General features: G+C 50.6%; 1 protein-coding gene across 1 annotated transcript in view; it reads right to left on the reverse strand.

Moving 5' to 3' along the window:
• LOC114007368 (ryanodine receptor 2-like) overlaps positions 1 to 22114 on the reverse strand; it is an 84052-nt gene that overhangs the window by 45653 nt on the left and 16285 nt on the right. The window contains exons 3-4 of the mRNA XM_027770854.1: positions 21757 to 21861; positions 4911 to 4931 (exon numbers count right to left, since the gene is read on the reverse strand). Of these exons, the coding sequence (XP_027626655.1) occupies positions 4911 to 4931; positions 21757 to 21861 (126 nt within the window). The remainder of the gene's footprint in view (positions 1 to 4910; positions 4932 to 21756; positions 21862 to 22114) is intronic.

Here is a 22114-nt window from a genome sequence, read left to right on the forward strand (position 1 = left end):
GCCCCCCCCCCCCCCCCCCCCCCCGTGAAGACGCGCTGCGGGCCACGCGTGACTCGGTTTACAGCACTGGAGCTCTGGCAACCAGGGTGGAAATGTGAATTTACCCTCTGCAAATGCCTCAAATAAAACCTTCGCTTTGTCTTTTGCAGAAAAACGCAGAGATACAAACAGCAACCCAACTACTTTTAACAAGCAGTGGTGAGAAACGGGTAAGGTGCGCCACAGTCAGCCGTCGCACCTCATGGGGCAAGTCATGCCGACCGCGTGCTGCGGCAGGTGAGCAGCGGGAAAGCACACTGTCTTCTGTAGAGTGGTACCGTTTCAGCTCTCTTGTGCTTCTACAAATCCCTGTGTTCCCATCGTCACTTTCCCCGGGCCCCTACAGTTTCGTTAAGAAGGAAAGGGGACGCCGTGTACCCAGACTCAGGCTCGCTGGCGCTGTCCGGAGGTGCACAGCCTCGGCAGTCGTAAAGAAACTGTAGGGGAAGGCTTTCGGGCCAGCAGGAACTGTGCCCGTTAAGGCGCTCAATCCCACACAGCCAACTCCATAGTTCAAATCCCAGACCTGGCGGCTTTTCAGAGGTACATGGGTACATGTGTGTGCATTCCCAAAACCCCAGGAGGAAAATGGAGGAGAGGGGATTATGGTGTGGCCATCACCCCTCGGGGGATTTCTCGCTTTCCCTTGCTCTCTGTCTCTCCAGTGAACACACACATCCTATGGCAAAAAATCTTTTTTTAAAAAAAGGTTTTCTAATTTCAGACATTTATAAATATTATAGACTGTTCCCTGAAATATACTTACTTAGTAATATGTTTTTAACAAATGGAATTTTCATTAAAATTAATGTTTTCATTTAAATATTATTTTTGATTAAAATTGTAAAGAATCTTTTGTTCTTGGCTTACAAAATGTACGCTGTTCAGCTGCAGTTTTGTAGTCGGTACTTGGTATAAACGTTATCAGAAAACGCATTGTCTGTGTTGAAGCTAATTACACGCCTGCATGCGATTCACTAATGACAGAGGATCACTAAATGAGAAACTAGGAAGAGCACTGCTAAGCCTTCACTCACAGAGACACAAGTGGGAATTTCCAGTCGTCTAGCCGCAGGCAGAGCGAGGCAGGGGCCTGCGTGTGAAGCCAGGGAATGGAGTCTGCAGAGGCTGCAGCCCCACGTGAGGTGAGGGAGAAGGCAGGTGTCCTGACACACGCTGTTCCCACAGGTAATCGGGGACGGGAAAGATTACTTGTGGCTTTAGTAACGTTAACCTTTTGTGCAGATCATTTACTGATCATTTTAGCTTCAGTGCTAGATCATCCTGAGATATTCCAAAGCCCCCCCTCTCCCCAGGAGCAGAGGGAAGAGCAAAGCGCGATGAATGTCTCAGTGTAGACACTGCGTATTACAATAATGAACGGGAAAAGCAACAAACAGGGAAATAGCAAAAAAAAAACCTGAAAATTGATGACATGATGGAAAGGAGACGAAAGAAACTGCAGGAAGAAAAATACTGAAGAAAGTAGCCCTTTAGAAAAGTCTGACATAGGAGGTACTGGATTTATTCCACTCATGGGAGCCGCACAGAGAAGGCAGCTCAGGGTCACACCACTGTGCGCGGCCCGCCTGCTTTCTTTCTAGGACAGGTTTTCAAGTGATGATCAGTTTGCCCAGAAATACAAAGGGGGGAATTTTAGTTCTTTAGGGCAAAAATTGCAAGCGGCAAGAGCTCAGTGTTCCAGGGTCAATTGGCAGAGAACCTGGGGGTCAGAGGAAGCCCAGAACAGGAGCAAGAGCTGGGCCGCGGCCGCCACTGCGTTAACGCTCAGGCCAGGAGGGGGCACTGTAGTCAACACGTCTCCCGGCAGAGCCCGGACTCCAAGGACAACCCGCCTGGGGTAGCAGATCTGGAAACAGTTGTAGATTCTCTTAGCAGAGCAGATGATTGTGAGTAGAAATGCAAACCGAATAGTGACCCTTCCTCTGAAAGCTGTAACGACCCTGGGATGGAGGGAGTGCATGCTTACATCCAAGCTGCCGCTGGTGCCCACAGAGGGGCAGCCCGGGTGGGGACGAGCTCCTCCAGCCCTTTGGCTGCCTTCAGCACAAGATTGATTTTTTAAACATGTTTCAGTTCAATGAAATGAAAACTGATATTTTTTTGACAAGAGATTATTACTACAGGATGTGTGCGCTGGCCTGAGAGACAGAGACAGACAGAGAGACAGAGACAGACAGAAAGCGAGAAATCACCCACCAGGGGGATGGCCAGGCCACAATCCCTTCTCCTCCATCCTCCTCTTAGGATTTTGGACACACACACACACGCACCAAGCGTGAGTTTCAAGCTTCTGGGTGATTTCTCACTTTCTGTCTCTCTGTCTCTTTCTGTCTGTCTGACGAGCGCACGCGCCCTATAACAAAAACCGCACCCCCCCTAAAAAAAAAACCCCTCTAAAAAAAAAAAAAAAGGCAGCCAAGACAGTGCTGGCACTAAAGACAGCGGCCGGCCGCGCCTGCGAGGGGCATGGCCTCCGGCACCACCCAGCAAGCCTGTGTCCACATGACGACGCGGCCCACGGAAACCCGAGCGTCACTGGCGCGGTGACGCGCAGTGGGCACGCCTCAGGGAGCACGCCGAATGGGGCGGTCTACAGCAGCCGCTGTCTGTCCCCACCCGGAAACAACTGCCTGCAAAGGGGCGAGTTGTCGTTCCGCTCCAGGGCAAACAGAGCTGGCATAGTATGTGCAAGTAATTATCCAGTTCCCTGGAAGGCAAAAGAAAGACCAATGACCCAACAGGCCTCTGGGAGCCCCAGCTTCGATCTGCCTGTCTGTCTATGAGTCACGGAGCTGCAGCGATGCCTGGCAGGAGGCGGAGAGCTGCCAGGCTTTCTGGGCCTTTCTTCCCCTCCCAGCTGGCCTCAACACAGAGCCCCTCTCCCACAGAGACAAGTGGCCTCTGCAGAGCAACAGGGACGATGCCGACCCGAGACGCGGGGGCCTGCCTTGGGCACAGACTACCCCTCGGCGGCCATCACCTCGCCAGCAGTAGACGGTCCGCTCAGACCACACCAAGCACAGGTGCCAGCAGCTCGCAGACCCTCGCGCAGACGAGTCGTGGAAAAGCACTCTTCCTAGACCGACTACTGAACTTGGCATGAAGCGAGATTGTGCTCTGACAGTTACAGCAGCGCCAGTGTATTCCTGAAAGGAGTAGCCTGTGCGTGCGCTCCGCTGGGTCTGAGGCCACGCTCTGCGTCCAGCAAGCCCTGTACCTCCCACCCGTGGTTGCCCCCGTCTCGCCCGTGGCAGCGCCCCGGGCCTGCACTCCGGCCCCCGCGCTGGAGTTAGGGAAGAGGAAAAAAAGAGCGGGGCAGGGCGGGCCCAGGAGCACCTGCTCACTACTTAAGCTGGCCCTCAGAGATGGCCCTCTGTGGGACAAGCTGATGGCATAACGGCCACACCACGGGACTCCACGTAGTCAAGAGACCGTCCGGAGTCTGAGCTCACAGACGCGGTCACGGCCACTTCCAGCCCAGCGATGCTGCCGTTTCTTTCTCAGAGCCAGGATGCAGTCCCCCCGTGAAGATTCACAAATACCCTTAATCAAATAAACCTTGAGATAACAAATTCTTATGGGAAGAGGAGAGCGAAAAGCAACCCAACGCACAGAGGAACGAATGGGGTGCCGTAGACGATGCAGGGTGGCTTCGTTTACCAGTGTTCTTTCCGTTTCCAGAGGAATGCTTTAAGATCAGCCTGAGCAGTGGGTCGCTGACACCAAACTGGAGGTGGCACAGAAGCTGCCACAGAGTGAGGGGCGCGAAGATGGGAGGATGGCGCTCCCAGGGAGGTGCTGGCCTGGGGCAGACATGGCCCTGAAGAGACGGGCCCAGCCCTGGCACAGAAGCAGGAACTTAAGCCCCAGGCCCAGACAGCCAAGTTGGTGCTGAGCAGAAGACAGAGGTTGGGCTGGCAGGGTCCAGGGTCAGCAGGCAGGCCCTGCCCGAAGAGGGAGGCTGGGTGCCTGCACGGCCCAGGGTCAGCAGGGGGGCCTGCACCAGAGGACTGACTGAAAGAGGGCTGGATTGGCCACTTTCAACAACAAAGCGCTCCTTGACCACAGAGGGCTGAACAAGGAGAAAAAGAGCAAAGAGCTGCAAAGAGCCAGGAGGACCGAGGGCGGTAGGCGGTGGGAGAAACGAGAGACAGGGACCAAAAAGGGCCAAGTCCCCAAACGCCACCTGGAGGGGACAGTGAGGAGGAAAGGAAGTCATGGAGTCACCCTCATGACCGGTTGGAGCAGGCCCGGAGCAGGGAAAGGCAGGTCAGCCGCAGGAGAGCCTCCGACTAGCCCACAGGAGGGGAGTGAGCGGTGTCACTAGACCACGTCCATGCGGAGTCCTGTGTGTGAGGTCTTGCCCCGCTGGCCCCCTCCTCCCCGCCCTTTCCTTCTCCTTCCGCTTCCCCCGGTAGATGGGGAAACTGAGTCGTGACAACCGTGGCTCCGGGACCTTCAGACGGTATCTTTCCAGGGATACCCCTCAGAACACATGAGTGGGTCCCCGTGCCTTTCCCAAAGCTAGCGAGGCTAAGCAGTGCGGTTTGGAGAGGAAACTGTCAAGGCTAAGGCGGGACGTGGAGACTTGATGTACGCCTTCGTGCCAGCCAGGAGTGTGTCATAATTACACAACCCTTGGGTTCTGGGCGTGGGGGGCACCTCGCACCTCGTTTCAGGGGAAGCAAACCCAGAAACAGACGTGACTGGAGGCCGTGGGACGTCTGCTCATCGCGACAGCGCAGGGAGTCTGGGCGCTGGCAGTGCGAGACACACGGAAGCGAACCCTGGGTTAGAGGCCACGGCATGCTTCAGACCAGTCTTTGCAAGAGCGTGGACACACGTACCCATTTTTCCACGTCAACTTGCTGTAGAAAGAAAAGCCAAAATAAATGACAAGTCAGTACTTCATGTGTTTCAGGGCCTGACGTCTACATCAACAGAAGAGTCGCCCTGCGCCAAAGCCTACTCTCAGGGCCTGACGTTTACATCAACAGAAGTGTCGCCCCTGCACCAAAGCCTACTCTCAGTTCTCACACGTAAAAACAGCATTCGGACTTTTAATTAACAACATTTGCTATCATTGAACGAACAGAAAACTCAATTAATTTGGTAATAAGACGTTGCACTGGAAATGCACTGGGGACATGAAATGACAAAAGCAAAACATATCCTGATGCAAACGCCAGTGTCTCCCTGACTCCCAAACACGGCAGGCCCCCAGATTCTCCCTAATAAAAGCCTAACTAGAAAGATCCGTTTAGAGAGGGCCTCTCCTATCCCACCCTGCCCAGCACCGTGCGAAGTTTCACGTGACAGACAGGGTAGGCCTGCCAAGCTGCCCTGCAGCCGTGCTATCAGTGCGGTTAGCCCTGTGGCAGTAGGTGACCCTAAGAGCAGTGACTGTGACTGTCCGCACAGACAGAGCAAGGACACACGAAGCTGCCTTCTCCGCCCCAGGACTGCGGGGGCCCCTGGAAAGGCGTCGGGCCGAGGAGCGCTGGCTCAAGGACCTCCTAGAGCAGCGCGCTCTGCAGGTGTGGCATTCACACCACGAGGGCTATTTGCTTCAGACTCCTCGCACATGTCAGTGACTTGTAACCTTCCTTAGAAAAGTCCCTAAATCATGTAGGAAGCTTATGCTCCTTAGCAGGAGTCTGGACCCAGCTAAGAAGTCCCACCCCTCAAGCGGCTCCCAGAGGGCAGTGCAAGATCAGAGCATGCCTTTGCCAGAAAGGAGAGCGAGGGAGAGGGGGAACGGCCCCTGCGGATGGTCACACACAGTACTTCTCCTGGGATTTGGGACTCCCATACCATGCTCTGCATGATTTCCGAACCGCCAGGCCCGGGGTTCAAACCTTCCTCAGCCATTTGACAGTCGGTGCCTTGATCACTTCGCCACCTGCTGGCCCCACAGTGATTATTTTTAAATGTCATCAAATTATTTGAGAATTATCAACCTAAATATAGGGGTGGAACTTTCTGAAACCCTGGTGAGACTTAACAGGTCGCTTAGAACAAAGCATTCTGGCTTTTTTCCTAATTTACCTAGTCCTCAGAAAACCCTGTTCTAGGCCTCCCCCTTCATTTGCATTTTAAAACACACTGTTATTTTCATTAAAAAAGGAAACACAACTAGATGGTCTCACCAGGAGGTTTTAAACTGTTCCTGTTGCTGCAGGAAGCACCCACCTTTGAAGGTTGACCCCTAGAGGAACTAGGCCCACCTCTTTACCAGGAAGGAGGCAAAGGTTCAGGCCAGGCCACTCTCGCAAGGCCAGATCCTGTGTCCATCTCCCAAAGAAGAGAGTGCCACACCAGGGAGCTGTTCTTACCTCCCTTACCGAGGGCCACCGCCCCACTGTGGCACCCCATGAGGGTCAAGGACCTCAGGTCGGAGGTCACCAAGTCCACCTCCTGGATGCAGCCCTGGTGTCGGCCGAGGACAAAGTGCTGGGCCATTTCCAGAAGGAAGAACCTAATCAAAGCCCTAGCTCCCAGCCAGCCCTAGAAACCGAGGCTCGCCCTGCACAGGACCCAGCAGCAACCCCGCACTTGGCACCCAGACGCCAGTCAGCGCCCGGCAGCGTCCGGTAGCACACGGCAGCACACGGCAGCGTAGGGCAGCGCACGGCAGCACGGCAGCACATGCTCAGCCCAACACACAGACAAGGAGGCAGGGCCCCCGGGTACGGACAGCCAGAGGCAGCATCGCAGCAAAGCCAAGCAGGACCATTTCATGACACGTCACTTAACAAGGCTCAATCTGCTAAATTCCTGCAAATGGGTAGGCAGGTGGCATGGTAGTCAAGGTGCTGGACTCCCACACAGTCAACTACGGTTCAAGTCCCGGACCTGGCGGCTTGCTCTCGCTCTCCCTGTAAGCATGTGTTCTGTTAAATTAAGCTATTTTTGGCCTAAAACAGCCTTTGTACTCCCACACTTGCATTCCTATGGATAAGCCAAAATCATACATGGTAGGCTGTTTTTCTGAGCTGGTTGCAAGGTTACAGCCAATCACAGGAGCTGGGCTTCAATCACAGGCACCCCGCCTTTTAAACCTTGTTACTGCAAACAGACTTCCAAGAGTAACCAACCTAGGGACCAGCATGTAGTGTGGTGGTTAAGGCGCTGGACACCCCAACATGGCTGATCACGGTTCAAGTCCTAGACCCAGTAGTTTGCTTTCTCTCTCTCTCATCAAAATTTTAAAAAATAAATGAATAAGTTTTTAAAATAAAAAAAGCAGCCAACCCAAATTGTTTTCCCCCCTTATTTCTTCGCTTTCATTTGTGTCCGTCAGGTTCACATCACTTTCCTTTCCCAGAATTTAAATGCCGAGTTTACCAGGAGGCTAGCCAGAGCTGTCCGGAAGTCTGCCAGAACTACCCAATTTAAATAGTGTTAAGATTTGCTCAGTTAGAACTCACTCTATTGACTTAGTTTATTTTTCTCTTTTAACTGCGCTCTACAGCAAATTAAATTAATGATGATGATGATAAATACAATTAAATAAATAATTCTTTTTTAAAAATTCCTGCAGGGTCTAGCAGATGGCGTAGCAGTTACGCTGCTAGACTCCCACGTGGCTGACTGCACTTCCGGTCCTGGACCTGGAACTTGGAACTCACACCAGGTGCAAGTGTGTGCATACCCAAAATCCCAAGAGGAGAAAGGATTAAGACTGACCACCACACACCCCCCTCCACCGTGGCCATCCCCCCGGGGGGGGGGTGATTTCTCACTGCTTTCTGTCTCTGTCTCTGTCTCTCTGGCAAAAACTTCCCTTAAAAAAAAAAAAAAAAAAGCTCCTGCAAACAGTAAAGAGGAGGGTGGTGCACGCAGAGCCGGCCAAGGGAGCAGGTCCTAACGAGCAACCAATTTTGGAGCTCACACTAATTCCAAATCCATGAAATGTAGATGAAACACATGTATTTTCTCAAAAACCTATTATCCACTTACAGGGGATTTAAGAAACACATCAATTCTCTTACTTTGGCGAAGGGAACTATTTCAGGGCCAGCCGGCCGAGCAGTGGCACGGTGCTCCACAACACCAGGCTCACGTGAGAAGGTTCCTGCCCTGAGTCTCCTGCCCATGCCCGCACCCACACACGGCCCGGGATCTGTACTGGCAGAGCGGGGGGTGGGTGCGAAGCGAGGACCCTGGGGCATCTCTCTCCTCTCTGTCAGTATCTCTCTCCCTCCCTCTCTCTCTTTCTCATGGAAGAAATAAACTCTTAAACAATGAAATAATTATTTTAATATCTGTAATAAATTAAATAACTTATCATATCAAACTAATAATAAGAGTAAATCTCATTTTTAAAAATGAACACAAAATTTCCCTTACGGGAAACAGTAGTCATTTAATGCCAACTTGATTTAGCAGAGGGGGCATCAGGTAAAAATTCGGTGCAAATGTAATTAATCTCTAAATAATGCTACAGCACCTGTGACAGGTGGGCGATTCATACAGCATCTCTGTTTTCATATTCCTATTTTAATTACAGATTTAGGGCCCAGAAACATGAACTCTTCCAGAACCCTAAATCAAAACTTCGCTTGCTTAACCTTATTTTACTGCTAAGACAGAGAACCCCCTAAATTATTGAACTTCAGGTCACATGCTGCAGCTACGAAAATGCCTCCACACCTTTGAACACGCGGCTAGCCAATCTGTTCAGGTCTCTCGCGCCATGTTTCCCTCCTCGGTTGTCTTTATTCGTCTTGGTTTGTCAGAGTTCCTGGGTCACTGAGTCTGAGCTCCTCGTCCCGCCCAGTCAGCCTCGCCCCCTCCCTATGACGGTGACGTGGGTGACCATGTCTCCCTTGAGGTACAACCGCTTGCTCTCGCGTCAGCACATGCTGCGGTTGTCAGGAGGAGGCTGTCCTCTCTCTGTTTCACTTTCACGTGAGAGCCACAGCCACCCAGAGCTGAGGGCAGGAGGGACGCAAGACGTGTCCCTCCCCACCCCACGTGGCCAGCCAGCGACAGGCACCACGCAAGAGAGAGGGTCCTTTCCAATGCACACGGTCGCCTGGCCCTGCCTGGCGGGCAAAGTCGGGGTCTATTGGTAGGCTCTCTTCTGTTCTGGCCTGTTTTTCTGTCTCAGCTCATCTATCTTAATTAATGCAACAGTAAAACAGGTCTTGGGGCCAGAAGTGGTCAGAGGTTAAGGTGGCTGCATCCCACATGGCCAACTGTGCTGTTTGAAACCCAGGCCCAGAAGCTTAAAAACACACCAAGCACATGTGCGTGTGTGCCCAAAATCCGGACAGGAGAATGGGGCGGGGGGAGGGGGAGTGCTTTCTCACTTCTCTTCCTTTCTCTCTCCAGGGAACACAGGGGCCCTATAGCAAATTAAAAAAAAAAAAAAAATTAAATCAGGTTTGACATTTGGCAGCCAAAGGCTCCAACTTCGCTTTTTTCCCTCCACGTTGCATTTGCTCATCTTTTCCCACTTCTTTCCTGTGTGTAAAATGGCCTTGTCAACTCACATACACAGAGAACGGACACCTACTGCAGCTTCAACTGAGATCCTTCGCTCTGCACATCAGTTTGGACCGAACGCCATCTCTGAGACCCTGAGCCCGGAACACGGCCTCCTGCTCTCAGGTCGTCTGTGCCCCTCGAAATGCTTGTCAATATTCTATGTAAAGGTCTGTCCATCTTTCATTGGAAAGATGCAGGTGTGCGATTTTTTACGCTAACACGAGTGGACTCACTCACAAATTGTGTTTGGTAATTGCTCCTTGCTCACATATAAAAATGTAACTGAATAATTTATATTGAGCAGTGACTGCTAAACTTACTTTTTTTAATTCCAAAGGTGCCACTTTTACTACCTTTATCCAACATCTTACTAAAATAAGTCAGGATTTTACCAACTTTCCAAATTGCAGGTAGTTCCTATGAGCTTAAGTTTCCTTACATTACTAACTTACTAGTTTTACAATAAACGGATGTCCAATATTTTTAATTTTTAATTTTTTTCAATAAAATAATATTTTTCTTTTCTTCTCTTTTTATAAATTACTTATTTTTTTTATTCAATCATTTGTTTTAATTTGACCAGAGAGAGACAGAGGAAGAGACAGAGAGTGAGAAAGCAAGCCACCAGGTCTGGGACTTGAACCATGGTCGACCATGTGGGAGTGTCCAGCACCTTAACCACCATGCCACCTGCTGGTCCCCCTTTTCTTCTCTTAATATGATGAAATATATTAACTGATTTCGTAAGTACATTAATTGGGTTTGATTCCCAGCTCGATGTAACGTGCTATCCATCGGCTGAGTGGCTAGACCTGACCTGCTACATCTTGTCGGGAGTGTCCAAGGCAGATGACGTGTGTGCGGATATGCCCTGAGATTGGAAGTATTTCTGCATTTGTGAATTAATGTACCTACTTCATTCTGAAACATCGTAAATGTTGCTCTTCTAATGTAGCGTCCATCAGAGCTCAGGGACCCATCACTCGTGTGTCGGACTCTCACCAGCTCAGTTCATCTTTCATTGACTTCTTCCTTATTTCCCACGCTATTCTCTCCTCATGTATCACTCTGGGTATTTTCAACTGACCTATTTTCCAGTGTGGACAGAAACCCAACTGCTTCTTCCTATTTTTCCAAAGTCCTCTCCAGAGGGCCTGGGGACTCGTGCCCACAAACATTAACAGACCATTCGTCCCATCGATAACAGGACTCTCCTTACACCCTGCCTGGCACAGTCCTGGAGTCTCTCTGTGATGGGTACTAAGCCTCCTTATCGCTGTTAAAGTGCATTCCTTTCCGATCTCAGCAACTTTCCTTTTCCATCACCACCCTAAAAGCTGTGAACCCACCTACAACCTACTAGTGCCCCCTGATGTCCCACCTTCTTGGGCCAGACCAATGGAAAACTCTTCACTATTGCCAAACACTATCTTTCACTCTCAAAATCAAATAAAAGGAACCCTGTACCTGATCACCCTGAGAGAGAGACATATTTTGCCTTCTCTCCAGGCCTAGGTCACTCAAATTTGTGCTTAGAAATAAACCACATTGGGACCAGCAGTTAGCGTAATGGCTATGCCGTGGACACCAGTTCATGAGTTCTCTCTTCAACATGTCTCAGCTGATTTTAAACTGACCTTTTGAGTTCCTACTTTACTTACTGTGTTTTTAGTATTACAATTTCCATTCAATTCTTCATTATAGACTCCACAATTGTTTTAAAGTCTACGACTCATAACCCTAATATCTGGGTCTCTTATGGGTCATTTCTATCATTTCTCTCTCACTGGTTCCAATTCTTTTCAAACTCAACAATGGCTTTTACTGGACATCAGATGCTATGTAGCGAGGCGTATACAAGCCGGATGTCATCCTCCTCCAGAAACAGGCGACACCACGACAGGCAGCTCAGGTCTAACCTGGGGCTGCAGCCTGCTTCTGGTTTAGCCCCCGTCCTCCTGGGTACATTTTCCAGGGCTCACAACTGAGAGCATGGAGTAAAGACCAGGACCCCTACTCCTTAATAGCCACTAAAACAGGATTTCGCCCTCCTAGCAAGGATTAAAAACTCCACAAGGCACTGCCACACCTCCCACACTGCTGAGTTTTCACCTGCTTCCTGCTAAGCTTCTTAGCTAGTTTTGCAGGGCAGCTTAAGAAGAGAAAATGCCTTGAGGGGAACACCTGTTCAGAGTGTAAGACTTATTTCTCTCCGCTTCCTTCTCCTTCAAGAACTTCAGGCCTCAAGTTCTGCCTATCTTGGCAGGGACAGACTGTAATTTTTGTCTCCTCAGCCTCCCTGAGATCACATTAAATTTTGTAGGGCTCTCCACCTCCCTCTCTACCCAGCCTAACACTCTGCAAATGCCCCAGAGGGAAGAGTGTGTAAGGGACCTTACACCCCAGGGGTGGCTCATCTATCTCTGGGATTTCTGTCCCTCAAGTCCTAGGGAGCTCAGAAGTTTCCGTGCCTTCAAACCTTTCCCTTTGTCATTCAGTATCTTCTCATCTAACCCTTTTCATTTAATCTTTTAAAAGCTTTCCTCGTTTTTGGGGAAGCATTGTTTATCATCTGTCCCTGTTTCTGCACAGGTGAGTATTGGTCTACACAACCCAGAAATGGAGCTGCCAGAGTTCTTCTCAAAAATCTTTCAAACAAGGCATGATTCAAACAGTGAAAGAGTCTGAACAAATTAAAACAACTTTGGCCAAATGTTTCCTCCCCAGCCAAACCCGGTAAGTGTGCTGTACGCTGCTGGCGCCTACTGGTTTCTTAACGTAAGTGGACACACTGCCTTTCGCCTGAGAATTAAATGAAATGCATATTATATACATTTACTAAAATACTAGCATTAGGATGGGTCAATTATATTTCCACAATTAGTTTATTCCTTGAAAATGAAAAGAGACAAAAAACCTAGGCTTTATTGAAAATCTACTATCACAGTGTCATGCTAGGTGGCTTTAGCATTGCTTTCTCTTCTAATCTTATTTAGCAAGAATTTTCCTTTTTACATGTGTTTATAAGTGACAGAATTACGGGACCAGCAGTTGGTGTAATGGCTAGGTCTCTGGACTCCCATGTAGCCGACTGCGGTTCAAATCCCAGACCTGGTAGCTTAAACTAACGTTGGGTGCATGAGCGTGTGTGCCCAAGATCCCGAGAGGAGAATGGAGGAGAAGGGATTGCGGCGTGGCCATTCCCCCTGGGGGGTGATTTCTTGCTTTCTGTCTCTCTGTCTCTCTCTGTCTTTCTGGCGAGCACATGTGCCCTATAGCAAAAACCTCTAAAAATTAATTAATTTATTAATTTAATTTTTTCTTAAAGTGACAGAATTACAGATGTACTGGACCTCAAATTGAGGTATCTGCCTAAGTAATCCCAAGGACAGGCCAAGTTGAAAATTGAAAATACAAATCCTCGATTAGGAGGAACAGACCTGGCAGTGATGTTGGGGAAACTAGAGCTCAGAAGAAACTGTCTCTCCATCCTGCCATACTGAGTGTGATCTGTATTTCAAAAGGGCATGAGACTTCAAAGTCTTTCTGGCAAGAGCTGGAGGGAGAAAATTCACTGTGAATTTCATAGCAGATGAGGTCACAGCAGCCAGCCAGCACTACCCCTCACAGGCTCCTGCCCAGCCTGGTTTCCCACTAACCAGGCTCACGCTTCCACTTTCCAGGTCTGGCAAGCAACGAAGCCGTGCACCCGGGCAATCTCACACACAGTACACGCAGGCCTGAATTCAAGGAAAGGGCTAGACCTTTTGCTGAGTTTACAATTTTTTTGTTTTATTTTTTTTAAGTAGGTGATAGAAGACTAAGATGGACAGCTTCCTCTTTCTCCTATTCTAGAATAGAAACAGTCCCCAGAACACTTTTTTTTTTTTTTTTGGAGAGATTTTCACTGTAGGGCGTGTGCGCTCGCCAGACAGACAGAGAGAGACAGAGAGACAGAAAGCGAGAAATCACCCCCCAGGGGGGATGGTCACGCCGCAATCCCTTCTCCTCCATTCTCCTCTCGGGATCTTGGGCACGCACGCACACGCACCCGGCGTGAGTTTTAAGCCACCGGGTCCGGGACACGAACCGCGGTCGACTACGTGGGAGTCCAGCGACATAGCCATTACGCTAACTGCTGGTTCCCCCCATAACACTTTTTAAGTGCTTCCTGAATTTGTCCAAATCCTCAGGAATTCACACACACTTTCAACTCAAGATTACCAATACATCTTTGATCTAATTATGGAACGTGTTAAAATGGCTCTCGCACAGACTTTAACGTCAACGGCTCGAAGAGATGGGTACAGAGGGCTTTTCTGTACTTTTCAGTAGAATTTACTGAGTTCCAGTGAATACCACAAGGAGTGTCCTTTGGGAGACTAAGTGGTCAAGGTTGAGGACGAACAATCGTGCAGGGGACCCCAACGGGGATAGCCTCATTAAATGTTGGAACGTTTCTAAAACACCGTGAGCAAGTCAGTGTGGCTGGACACAGTGACAGTGTGACCAGCTCAGAGCAGTGCCACTGAGGAATGTGGACTCAGCACGCAGGGAGGGAACACAAAACTGCCACACATAGATCATAACCAAATGTAACACACAAAACTAGGAAACTCCTAGAGAACAGCAGAGGAAAAAACCTAGGTGGCCTTGGGTTTGGCAATTTTTTTTTTTTTTTTTTTAGATATAAGACGAAATGTACAACCCATAGAAAAAAGACTGACAAGTTGGGCTTCGTTAAAATTAAAAACCTCTCTGTAAAACACACTTTTAGTAAAGGACCAGAATCCAGAACATACAAAAAATTATTCAAATTCAATAAGATAACCAACAATCAATTAAAAATTGGGCAAAAGATTCAAACAGATGTCCAACCTAAGAAGACAGACAGACAGCAAGTCCACCTATGGGAAGGCCCTCTGTGCCATATGCCGGATGCTACCAGGGAGCAGCACGACACCGGTGCCCGTTAGGAAGGCACTGACAGCATCAACTGCTGGAGAGGGCATGGAGCAACAGGAACTCTCACTCGAGCCAGAATGCCACAGAGATGGTTTGGCAATACCTCACAAAACTAACACACTCTGACCATATGGCCGAGTGTGTGTGATCACACTCCTTGGCCTCTGCCTGAGTGCATGAGAGTGTATGTCCACATGACACTGCACACACATTTCAGAAGCTTTACCCATAATCACCAGAACACGGAGGTAACTAAGGTGCCCTTCAACAAGTGAATGGTAAACAACTGTGGCACATCCCAAAACACAAGGTCCCTTGGGGAGGAAAAGCCACAGAGAGACAAGGTGCAAGCTGTTAACCCAGGGAAGGAGAGAGGAAGGAGGGTTTATGGGAACATCCTGCACTTTCCAAACAACTTGTAAACCTAAAACTGCTCTTTTAAAAAAATTAATTCATACAAAAAACTTTTAAAAACACTTTCAGAAATAAAAAATTTTCGCAGAAAGAAAATGTATGTAATACATACCAAATAATTACTGTATGACACACAATGAGGGAAAATACGAAACCCGGTATCTCATCTTTATTCCTTTGTGCAGAAGAGACCTTTCTGGGGTGCTGTGTTGACAATGCACACATCCACCCCTGTTCCAGGGATGCAACCGGCCCTGCAGACTCCTCACGGCCACTCCACACAGAGGCTGGGCTGTCCCCACTCCTGACCCGTCTATGCAGCCACCTCCGGCAGGTGAAGTACAAGCTTGCTTTTGCAGTTCCGACCTGCCTCTGCTGCCACTCACCACGGGTTCATCTCGTCCCGCACCTTCCTCTTGCGTTGGCGTGTTGGATTCGGGACTTCCTCTCGCCAGACACTGTGATGCTTCCCACAGGATCTTCTTGTTCCACAAAGGCTCACTTCTTCTAGAACTAGGGCCACCAGCATATGAAACCCATCCTGCGTGTCCCCCCTCTGTGCTGCCCTGTGCGTTGTCTGGGTCTGAGGGAAGTCCCAGGCTCCTGTCCCAGCAGAGACTCCTGCCACACGCCCTGCACTGTTCAGGCGGGACCTCGCACATGGACAGAATCTGGCTGCATGGGAAGAGCCAGCTCCAGCTAGCTCTCTGCGTGCCAACCTGCCCTCTAGACCCTGAGTCCCACGGATCCTGTGCCGTGGTCTTTCCTGCCAGCCCTGGGACGGCCTCATATGCCGCGCAAGGTGGCGTGGGGGCTCCTCTCCATCTTCAGGCCCTAGACAGCATGCGAGGTCTTGTGCGTGCGTCGCTTTTACCTGATTCACAGGCACTGACAGGGTGGCCGGAGGGTTCTCATCCACAGTGGGACACTTGGCACCATGACAGGGACTCCAAGCGCAGTGAGGCTGTGACAACGGGACTCCCTTGGGCTGAGCCAGGCCAGCAAGGCAATATGGGTAGCTGACCCTCAAATGGTCCCTTCTCACTTCCCCCTCCCAAACACTGCTCTTCTCAACACAGAGGCGAGTTGGAAAGACCTACCCGTGGCTTAGCGGTCATCCACTGCTGCTCGAAACTCACCAGAGGAGCAGAAACCGAATTCCTGGCATTTTTCAGCCCCTCAGTTCTCAGTCTAAAACAGACTGCATCTTCCAGTCTCTCCAGCCAGCACGTGGTCACTAACTGGCCTAGCACAAACACTCACTGTCCTCGGCAAGCCTGGCACAGCTGGAGAGCTCGGACCGAACACCTGAGCCCAGCCAGCAGTGCCAGGAGCAGCGCCTGGCAGAAAACGCAGCCGGCAGAGGGAGGGCTACTGCCCTCGTTTTCATCTGGGGTGGGTGGCAGTGGCAGTGCGTTTGACGAAGAGTGGTAAAAAAGGAACTATTCTGTCAACTAGACTAGAATATTTGCTCTAAGGAAATAAAGTTAGAACTTGAGGAGAATAAAAACAAGATAGCAGTGGGTTCGGTAAGCTCTACATGTCTTTAAATCAACAGTAAATGCAGAGATGGTTTGTCGTAGAAATTTGCCGTCAGATTCACTAGCTATCAAGCACTTACACAGAAGAAATCTTTTATCATAAAACAAGAGCCTCGGTGCAAGCTGTCCAAGCAGGACGCTGATCAGACCGCCAACCTAACGGCGGCCTCGCCCTGCCCGAGCTTAGACGGCGCTGACGAGCCGACTGCTTACTGAGCTGGATGCCGGAGTCTCCGGACCTGTGTCTCTCAGCACACGGAGACAGGTAGCAGAGAGACAGGCAGGCATTCTCGAAGGAGAGCCCCCCCCCAGCCACAGGCCCACACTCGCTGGGTGGCAGACGGCTGTTGCTCAGCGCGTAAGTTCCCAGCAGCCCTTCAGGAGACGCCGGCCACGTTTGCCTCCTAATCGTTGCCACAGCTCCACAGAGGAAGCGCGGGTGGTGTGCCGCCCAGAGATCTAGCCAACGTGCTGCTGAGGAGCCCATCCCCTACCAAGCTCTCGCTGGGTCGCCACCGCAGCCTCCCCGAGTGGTTTTTATGCCTGGCCAGCACGTTCCCCAACAGGAAGGTAAACTAGAACCAGCCCATTGAGATACGTGGGTGCAGTAGGTGTTTGGGGCTGCAGCTTCAGGTACGAACAGCTACTGCCTCCATCCTGTCTGCAGCCCACGCCACAGTCGGAGAAGCCTGCGTCTCTCCTGGAGCCGACCCCCACCTCCTGTCGGGGCACCTGCACTCGCCCTGCAGTGATCTGTCCTCCTCTGGGAACCCCAGGTTGCTGTGCTTCGCAGGAGCAAGGATGCCCTTATGCACCCCCGTGTCTCCAGCCCCGGTCCTTGGGACCAGCATGGCACAGCCAGGTGGCAGAGGGACGCGGGAGTCTTGTTCCCTGCGGCACCTGCGCACAGGCTGACTGCCTCTCCAATGTGGGCATTAACTTGCAGGTCACCGTGCGGATGGAGAGTCTGGGGGTCCCAAATATAAACCGCTATTCCTAATTAAGGCACCTAAGGATGCTGGCGTGTCTGCTCTGCCTGAAGCAGACAGTGTTGGAGATGATCCAGCTTCGTGGGCGTGGGCGTGGGCGTGGGCATGGGCGCGGGCGCCCCTCCGCCTCCTCCCACTAAAGGCCCCACTGCTTAGGGCTCCCCCCGCCATCCCGGGTGTGATGAGACAGTCGTGCGGTCCCACTTCCCTGCCCAGAAGGCAGTGTTGGCCCCGAGGGTGACAACAGGCATGAGGGGAATTCTGCCAGGAAGGGACAGAACCTGGTTCCTGGGATGCCACTGCCATCCTGTCATCCTGAGGCTGTGACCCGAGCAGGCCCGAGGGGATGACGGGACCTGAACGCCAGAGCCAGAGCTCGCCGGCTCCTCTGAGGCTCTTCCTTTGGCCTTTTGTGTCTTTATCTTAAAAACGAGTGTGACTGAGTGAGAAAGGTGACGGAACGGGACGGAACGGGACCCCTTAGAAAACAGTGTTTCCACGCACAAAATTGTAGGTGTTTCTGTGCAGAAGCAGTCTCTTGGCTGTGGTTACCTCTGAGGGGAGAAGAGAAGGATCATGAGGAGGGTGTTTTGTTTTGTAGTCTATATTACTGTTATAAAAATACAAGATCTAAGTGATTCTGGAATTTCTATTAGAATTTAAGTACATTTTCATATTGTGTTGTGGTGGGAACTAATTACTTTCTTTTTTTTTTGTAGAGGTTTTTGCTATAGGGTGTGTGTGCTCGCCAGAGAGAGAGAGAGAGAGACAGAGAGACAGAAAGCGAGAAATCACCCCCTGGGGGGGGGAATGACCATGCCACAATCCCTTCTCCTCCATTCTCCTCTCGGGATCTTGGGCACGCACACTCACGCGCCTGGCATGAGTTTAAGCCACCAGGTCCAGGACTCGAACTGTAGTCAACTACATAGGAGTCCAGCAACATAGCCATCACACCATCTGCTGGTCCCAGGCACTAATTACTTTTAACAATAGCATTTATCACAAAATAAATAAATGAGGGTACGTGTAAAAGCAACTTATTGAGTCCTCCACATATTCTGGGCCGGCACCTTCCTCAAGCACAAATAAAAATAGTGAGCATGGTATTATTTTTCATTTTCCTTTGTCAATAGTAGCCCTGTTCAGTCTGGCTGTAGTCTCTCCAGACAGAGATCTCTGTCAGCCCAGCGTGGTTTACAAGTGTGGCCGTGTTACTGCCTGGCGGTGAACTTCGGCGGGGTTTGGTGCACGGCGCCCTAACATCCCTGGAGGTGGGTGAGCACTGCTGAGTGTGACAGTCAACGCGTCAGGTAGCGGCAGCGATGGGGGACAGCACGCCACACGGAGCACAGCTAGGCGGCACTGCATTTCAGCGTCCTGCGGACTCAGCAGGCCGTACCTGCTCTCACTGTACAGCAAGGTTTCGTTTAACACTCGGATAACTGCATGAGATGAGGCGAGTGCTAATTCCCTTCACTGTGTGTATCCCACAACAGCACGCTGTCTACCTCAAGTATAAAAAATTAAAGTGACTTAAGACTTGTTTCTTCCCAGTGAGGCAGCAGCCTCGCCATATGAGAAGCTCGGGTTACAATGTACAGAGTGTAACCTCTCTCACGGGTCTACAGCTCAGCCGTCCTCGATCCTCCACACGACTCCGACTCTCAGGGATGAAGAGAGCGCCAACAGGAAAACACTGACTTAGGGCTCGGTCAGAGTGGGCTCAGAGTTAGCTAGGTTTGGACCCTTGGGCTGCCTGCTCAAGAACTTGAACAAAACCCTCAGAATGCAAATGCAGTGACCAGACTGGGTGGCAGCACGCCAGAAGAGGGTGACGGACCTTCTGCACTGCAAACGGAGCAACAGGACAGAAGAAGTAGCTGCACCCATGTCTCAGGCAAGGGACTGACAACAGAATACATGAAGGATTAAAAGAAATATTAAGACGTATTCTAAGCCATGAATAAATACTGAGAACTCGGAATATATTCAGAGCACAAAGCCTTCTAAATGCAGAAATGTGTGTGAATCCATGAACTGGTACACATATAAAATACACTGCAATTAATATGAATTGATTTGCAGGAAAATCGGGGTTCTTAAAGCAGTCATCACTCAGTTAAATTGTCTGATTTCCATCTGATTTTGTTCCACATTCTCTTACTGAAACTGCTCACTCTTCCATTACGAGATAGGGCGAAGAACGGTGCCCCAGCCCAACCACAGCCCGGTCCCTGGCGCCTGTGCACACTGTGTGGGGCACACAGCAGAGGGAGGTGGCCACGCACTGACACAGCCAGGGAACGTGGGAACGGTCACTGGGCCGAGCCCCCGGAGGGCTCCACCACCCCAAGCTTCCTAGGGGACCCCAAAGATACTCTAGAAATCTCTCAGACCACCCCAAATCCATCAACACAACAGAGAGCACAGGACCCTCCTCCCGCTCGGCCTAACCAAACCGTGCCAAAACGAGGCCGCCACTCCTGGCGCGGCCAGAGCCCTGGGCAGTCTGACCCGTGAGCTGCTGGCTGGGCGTTCTGCCTCAGCTAATAGTGGTTCAAACCCTGACTCGCCTCCCTGAGACATGGATGCAGCAGATTGTGCTCAATTTATGTTCTGGTTCACGTCTCATGGTAGGCATTGATGAGACGGAGTCCCACCGGCTGCACAAATTGTCAGTTTATGTTCAAGAGAAACTTTGCTCACACAGAACACTTCAAAACTAAATTCAGCCAAATAAAAATATTTGGGGGGCTCTAAATTCTAACTGATAAATGTCTGTAAAACATAAATCCTAAAACGGTATTTCAGATCACTCCCTGCCTGCACAGAAATTCAGAGCCTGCCCAGAAATTCAGAGCCTGCCCAGTCCATCCCCATAGTGTTCGAGAGATAAAAAGATCTTTTCAAGGCTGTTAAGTTTAGAAAAAGTGTATTACAATACACAAATTTAATTTGTAGCGATTTAATCTTGAGTTGGTATCTAGAAAGATAGGTGAAATAGCAATTCACATTTTTCTAGGTGTTAATGCAAAAGAAAAATGATTTTTCTTCGTAAATACTGATTTGCATTTCAAAGTTGATAAGCCCTGGTGATATTTAAAAATCAGGAGGGGTTATTCCAGGTAAGAACTAAACTAGTGGAACTGAGAAGGTTTTACTCTTCCTTAATCTAAGAATAGCCTAGACATTCTATATGAAAGAACAGACATCTGAAAAGGAACTTTATGTGCTCTAAAACTGTAATTTCAAACTTTATTCTAACCAAATGAGAACTGAAAAAGTTAAACGTGCCCCCTCTACTCGGCGCTTGGTGACACAGGCTTTAGTTTAATAGCAAATAAAAACCACTGTGCTTCCTCCTCCGCTCTTAGGGACACGCTGTTCAAAAGGAAAGTTCGTTCAGGATTAACACACACACTAACCAGTTCGCAAGGTCCTAAGCTATGCGACACTGGGAACTCTGCTATCTATGTCACGGCGGGTGGCTCAGGTCCGCATCGCCGCGTCCCAGTGCCTTTCCTCTCCAGACCAGGCCTGGGCTAACAGGAGCCCCCCCTCAGTCATGGCAGAGACTTTGCCGTCTTCCTTCTGGAAACGCTGCAGTTCGCTGAGCCACCCACTGTAGCAGTTACAATGCCAACGGCCATTTTTAAAAATAGGCAACGAAATGTGGCCATTCATCCTCCTCTTTAATTCCAAACTACAACGAACTGGTTCCGAATAAGTTACAGCTCAGAAATCAGCCACAGCAAATGCTCGGGAAAACAACCAAGAAAACCAAACAGGCTTCTCAGGAAAGCTATCTCCAGCAGGGGACAGACTTCAGTTTTCAGGAGGAAATGACTGGCTGTTTGCAAGATGATAGCTCAGTGACTACAGCAGATCAGCAGGACCTGGCTCCCTGAAGTCGCTGACGTGCCATGAAATCGCAGTCGCCCTACGAAGGCCTTCGGGTGAGTGAAGGTGAGCTACAGACAGCCATGCGGGAACCAGGGAGGGAAAGCAGTCGCAGCGGCAGCGCGGGGAGAGGCCACTGCTCAAAGCAGCCGCTGAGCCAAGCTGCTGCAGCAGCCGGGGCACCCAGAGGCTGAACATTTTAAGTTTTTAAGACACCGAGATCTGCTGGGTAAAGCAGGAAGCCCAGCCTAAGTCAGTGACAAGGAAGAGGCACTGGCGTGGCCAGCATAGAGGAACTCCCAGCAGCGGTGACAGACCCTCCCCCCAGCAGCGTGACAGACCCTCCCCCCAGCAGCGTCAGGCCCCGCAGGGACGGCTGTACTTGCCCCTTCCGACTTCTCCACCGTGCAGGCCAGCATCTCCTGCAGGGCGCGCACCGACAGCGACTGCTCCAGCACGAAGGTGCAGACGGACAGGTCTGGGGGCACATTCTGTGGAGAGAGGACAGTCATCAGCTGCGACACTCCCACCCCCACGGACCTCAGTTCAGCGAGCTCCAGCTCCTCCACACTGTGCAGTGAGCTCCCAGCCACCAGGGGGTGCTGCACGACGGCCGCCCACGCGGACACAGGCTCACACCCAGTGACAACGGCCGCCCACGCGGACACACGCTCACGCCCAGTGACAACGGCCGCCCACGCGGACACACGCTCACGCCCAGGGGCAAACGGCCGCCCCCCAGAC

The sequence above is a fragment of the Tupaia chinensis genome, unplaced genomic scaffold, assembly GCF_000334495.1.
Source record: "Tupaia chinensis unplaced genomic scaffold, TupChi_1.0 Scaffold000161_1, whole genome shotgun sequence".
Classification (NCBI taxonomy): Eukaryota; Metazoa; Chordata; class Mammalia; order Scandentia; family Tupaiidae; genus Tupaia; species Tupaia belangeri.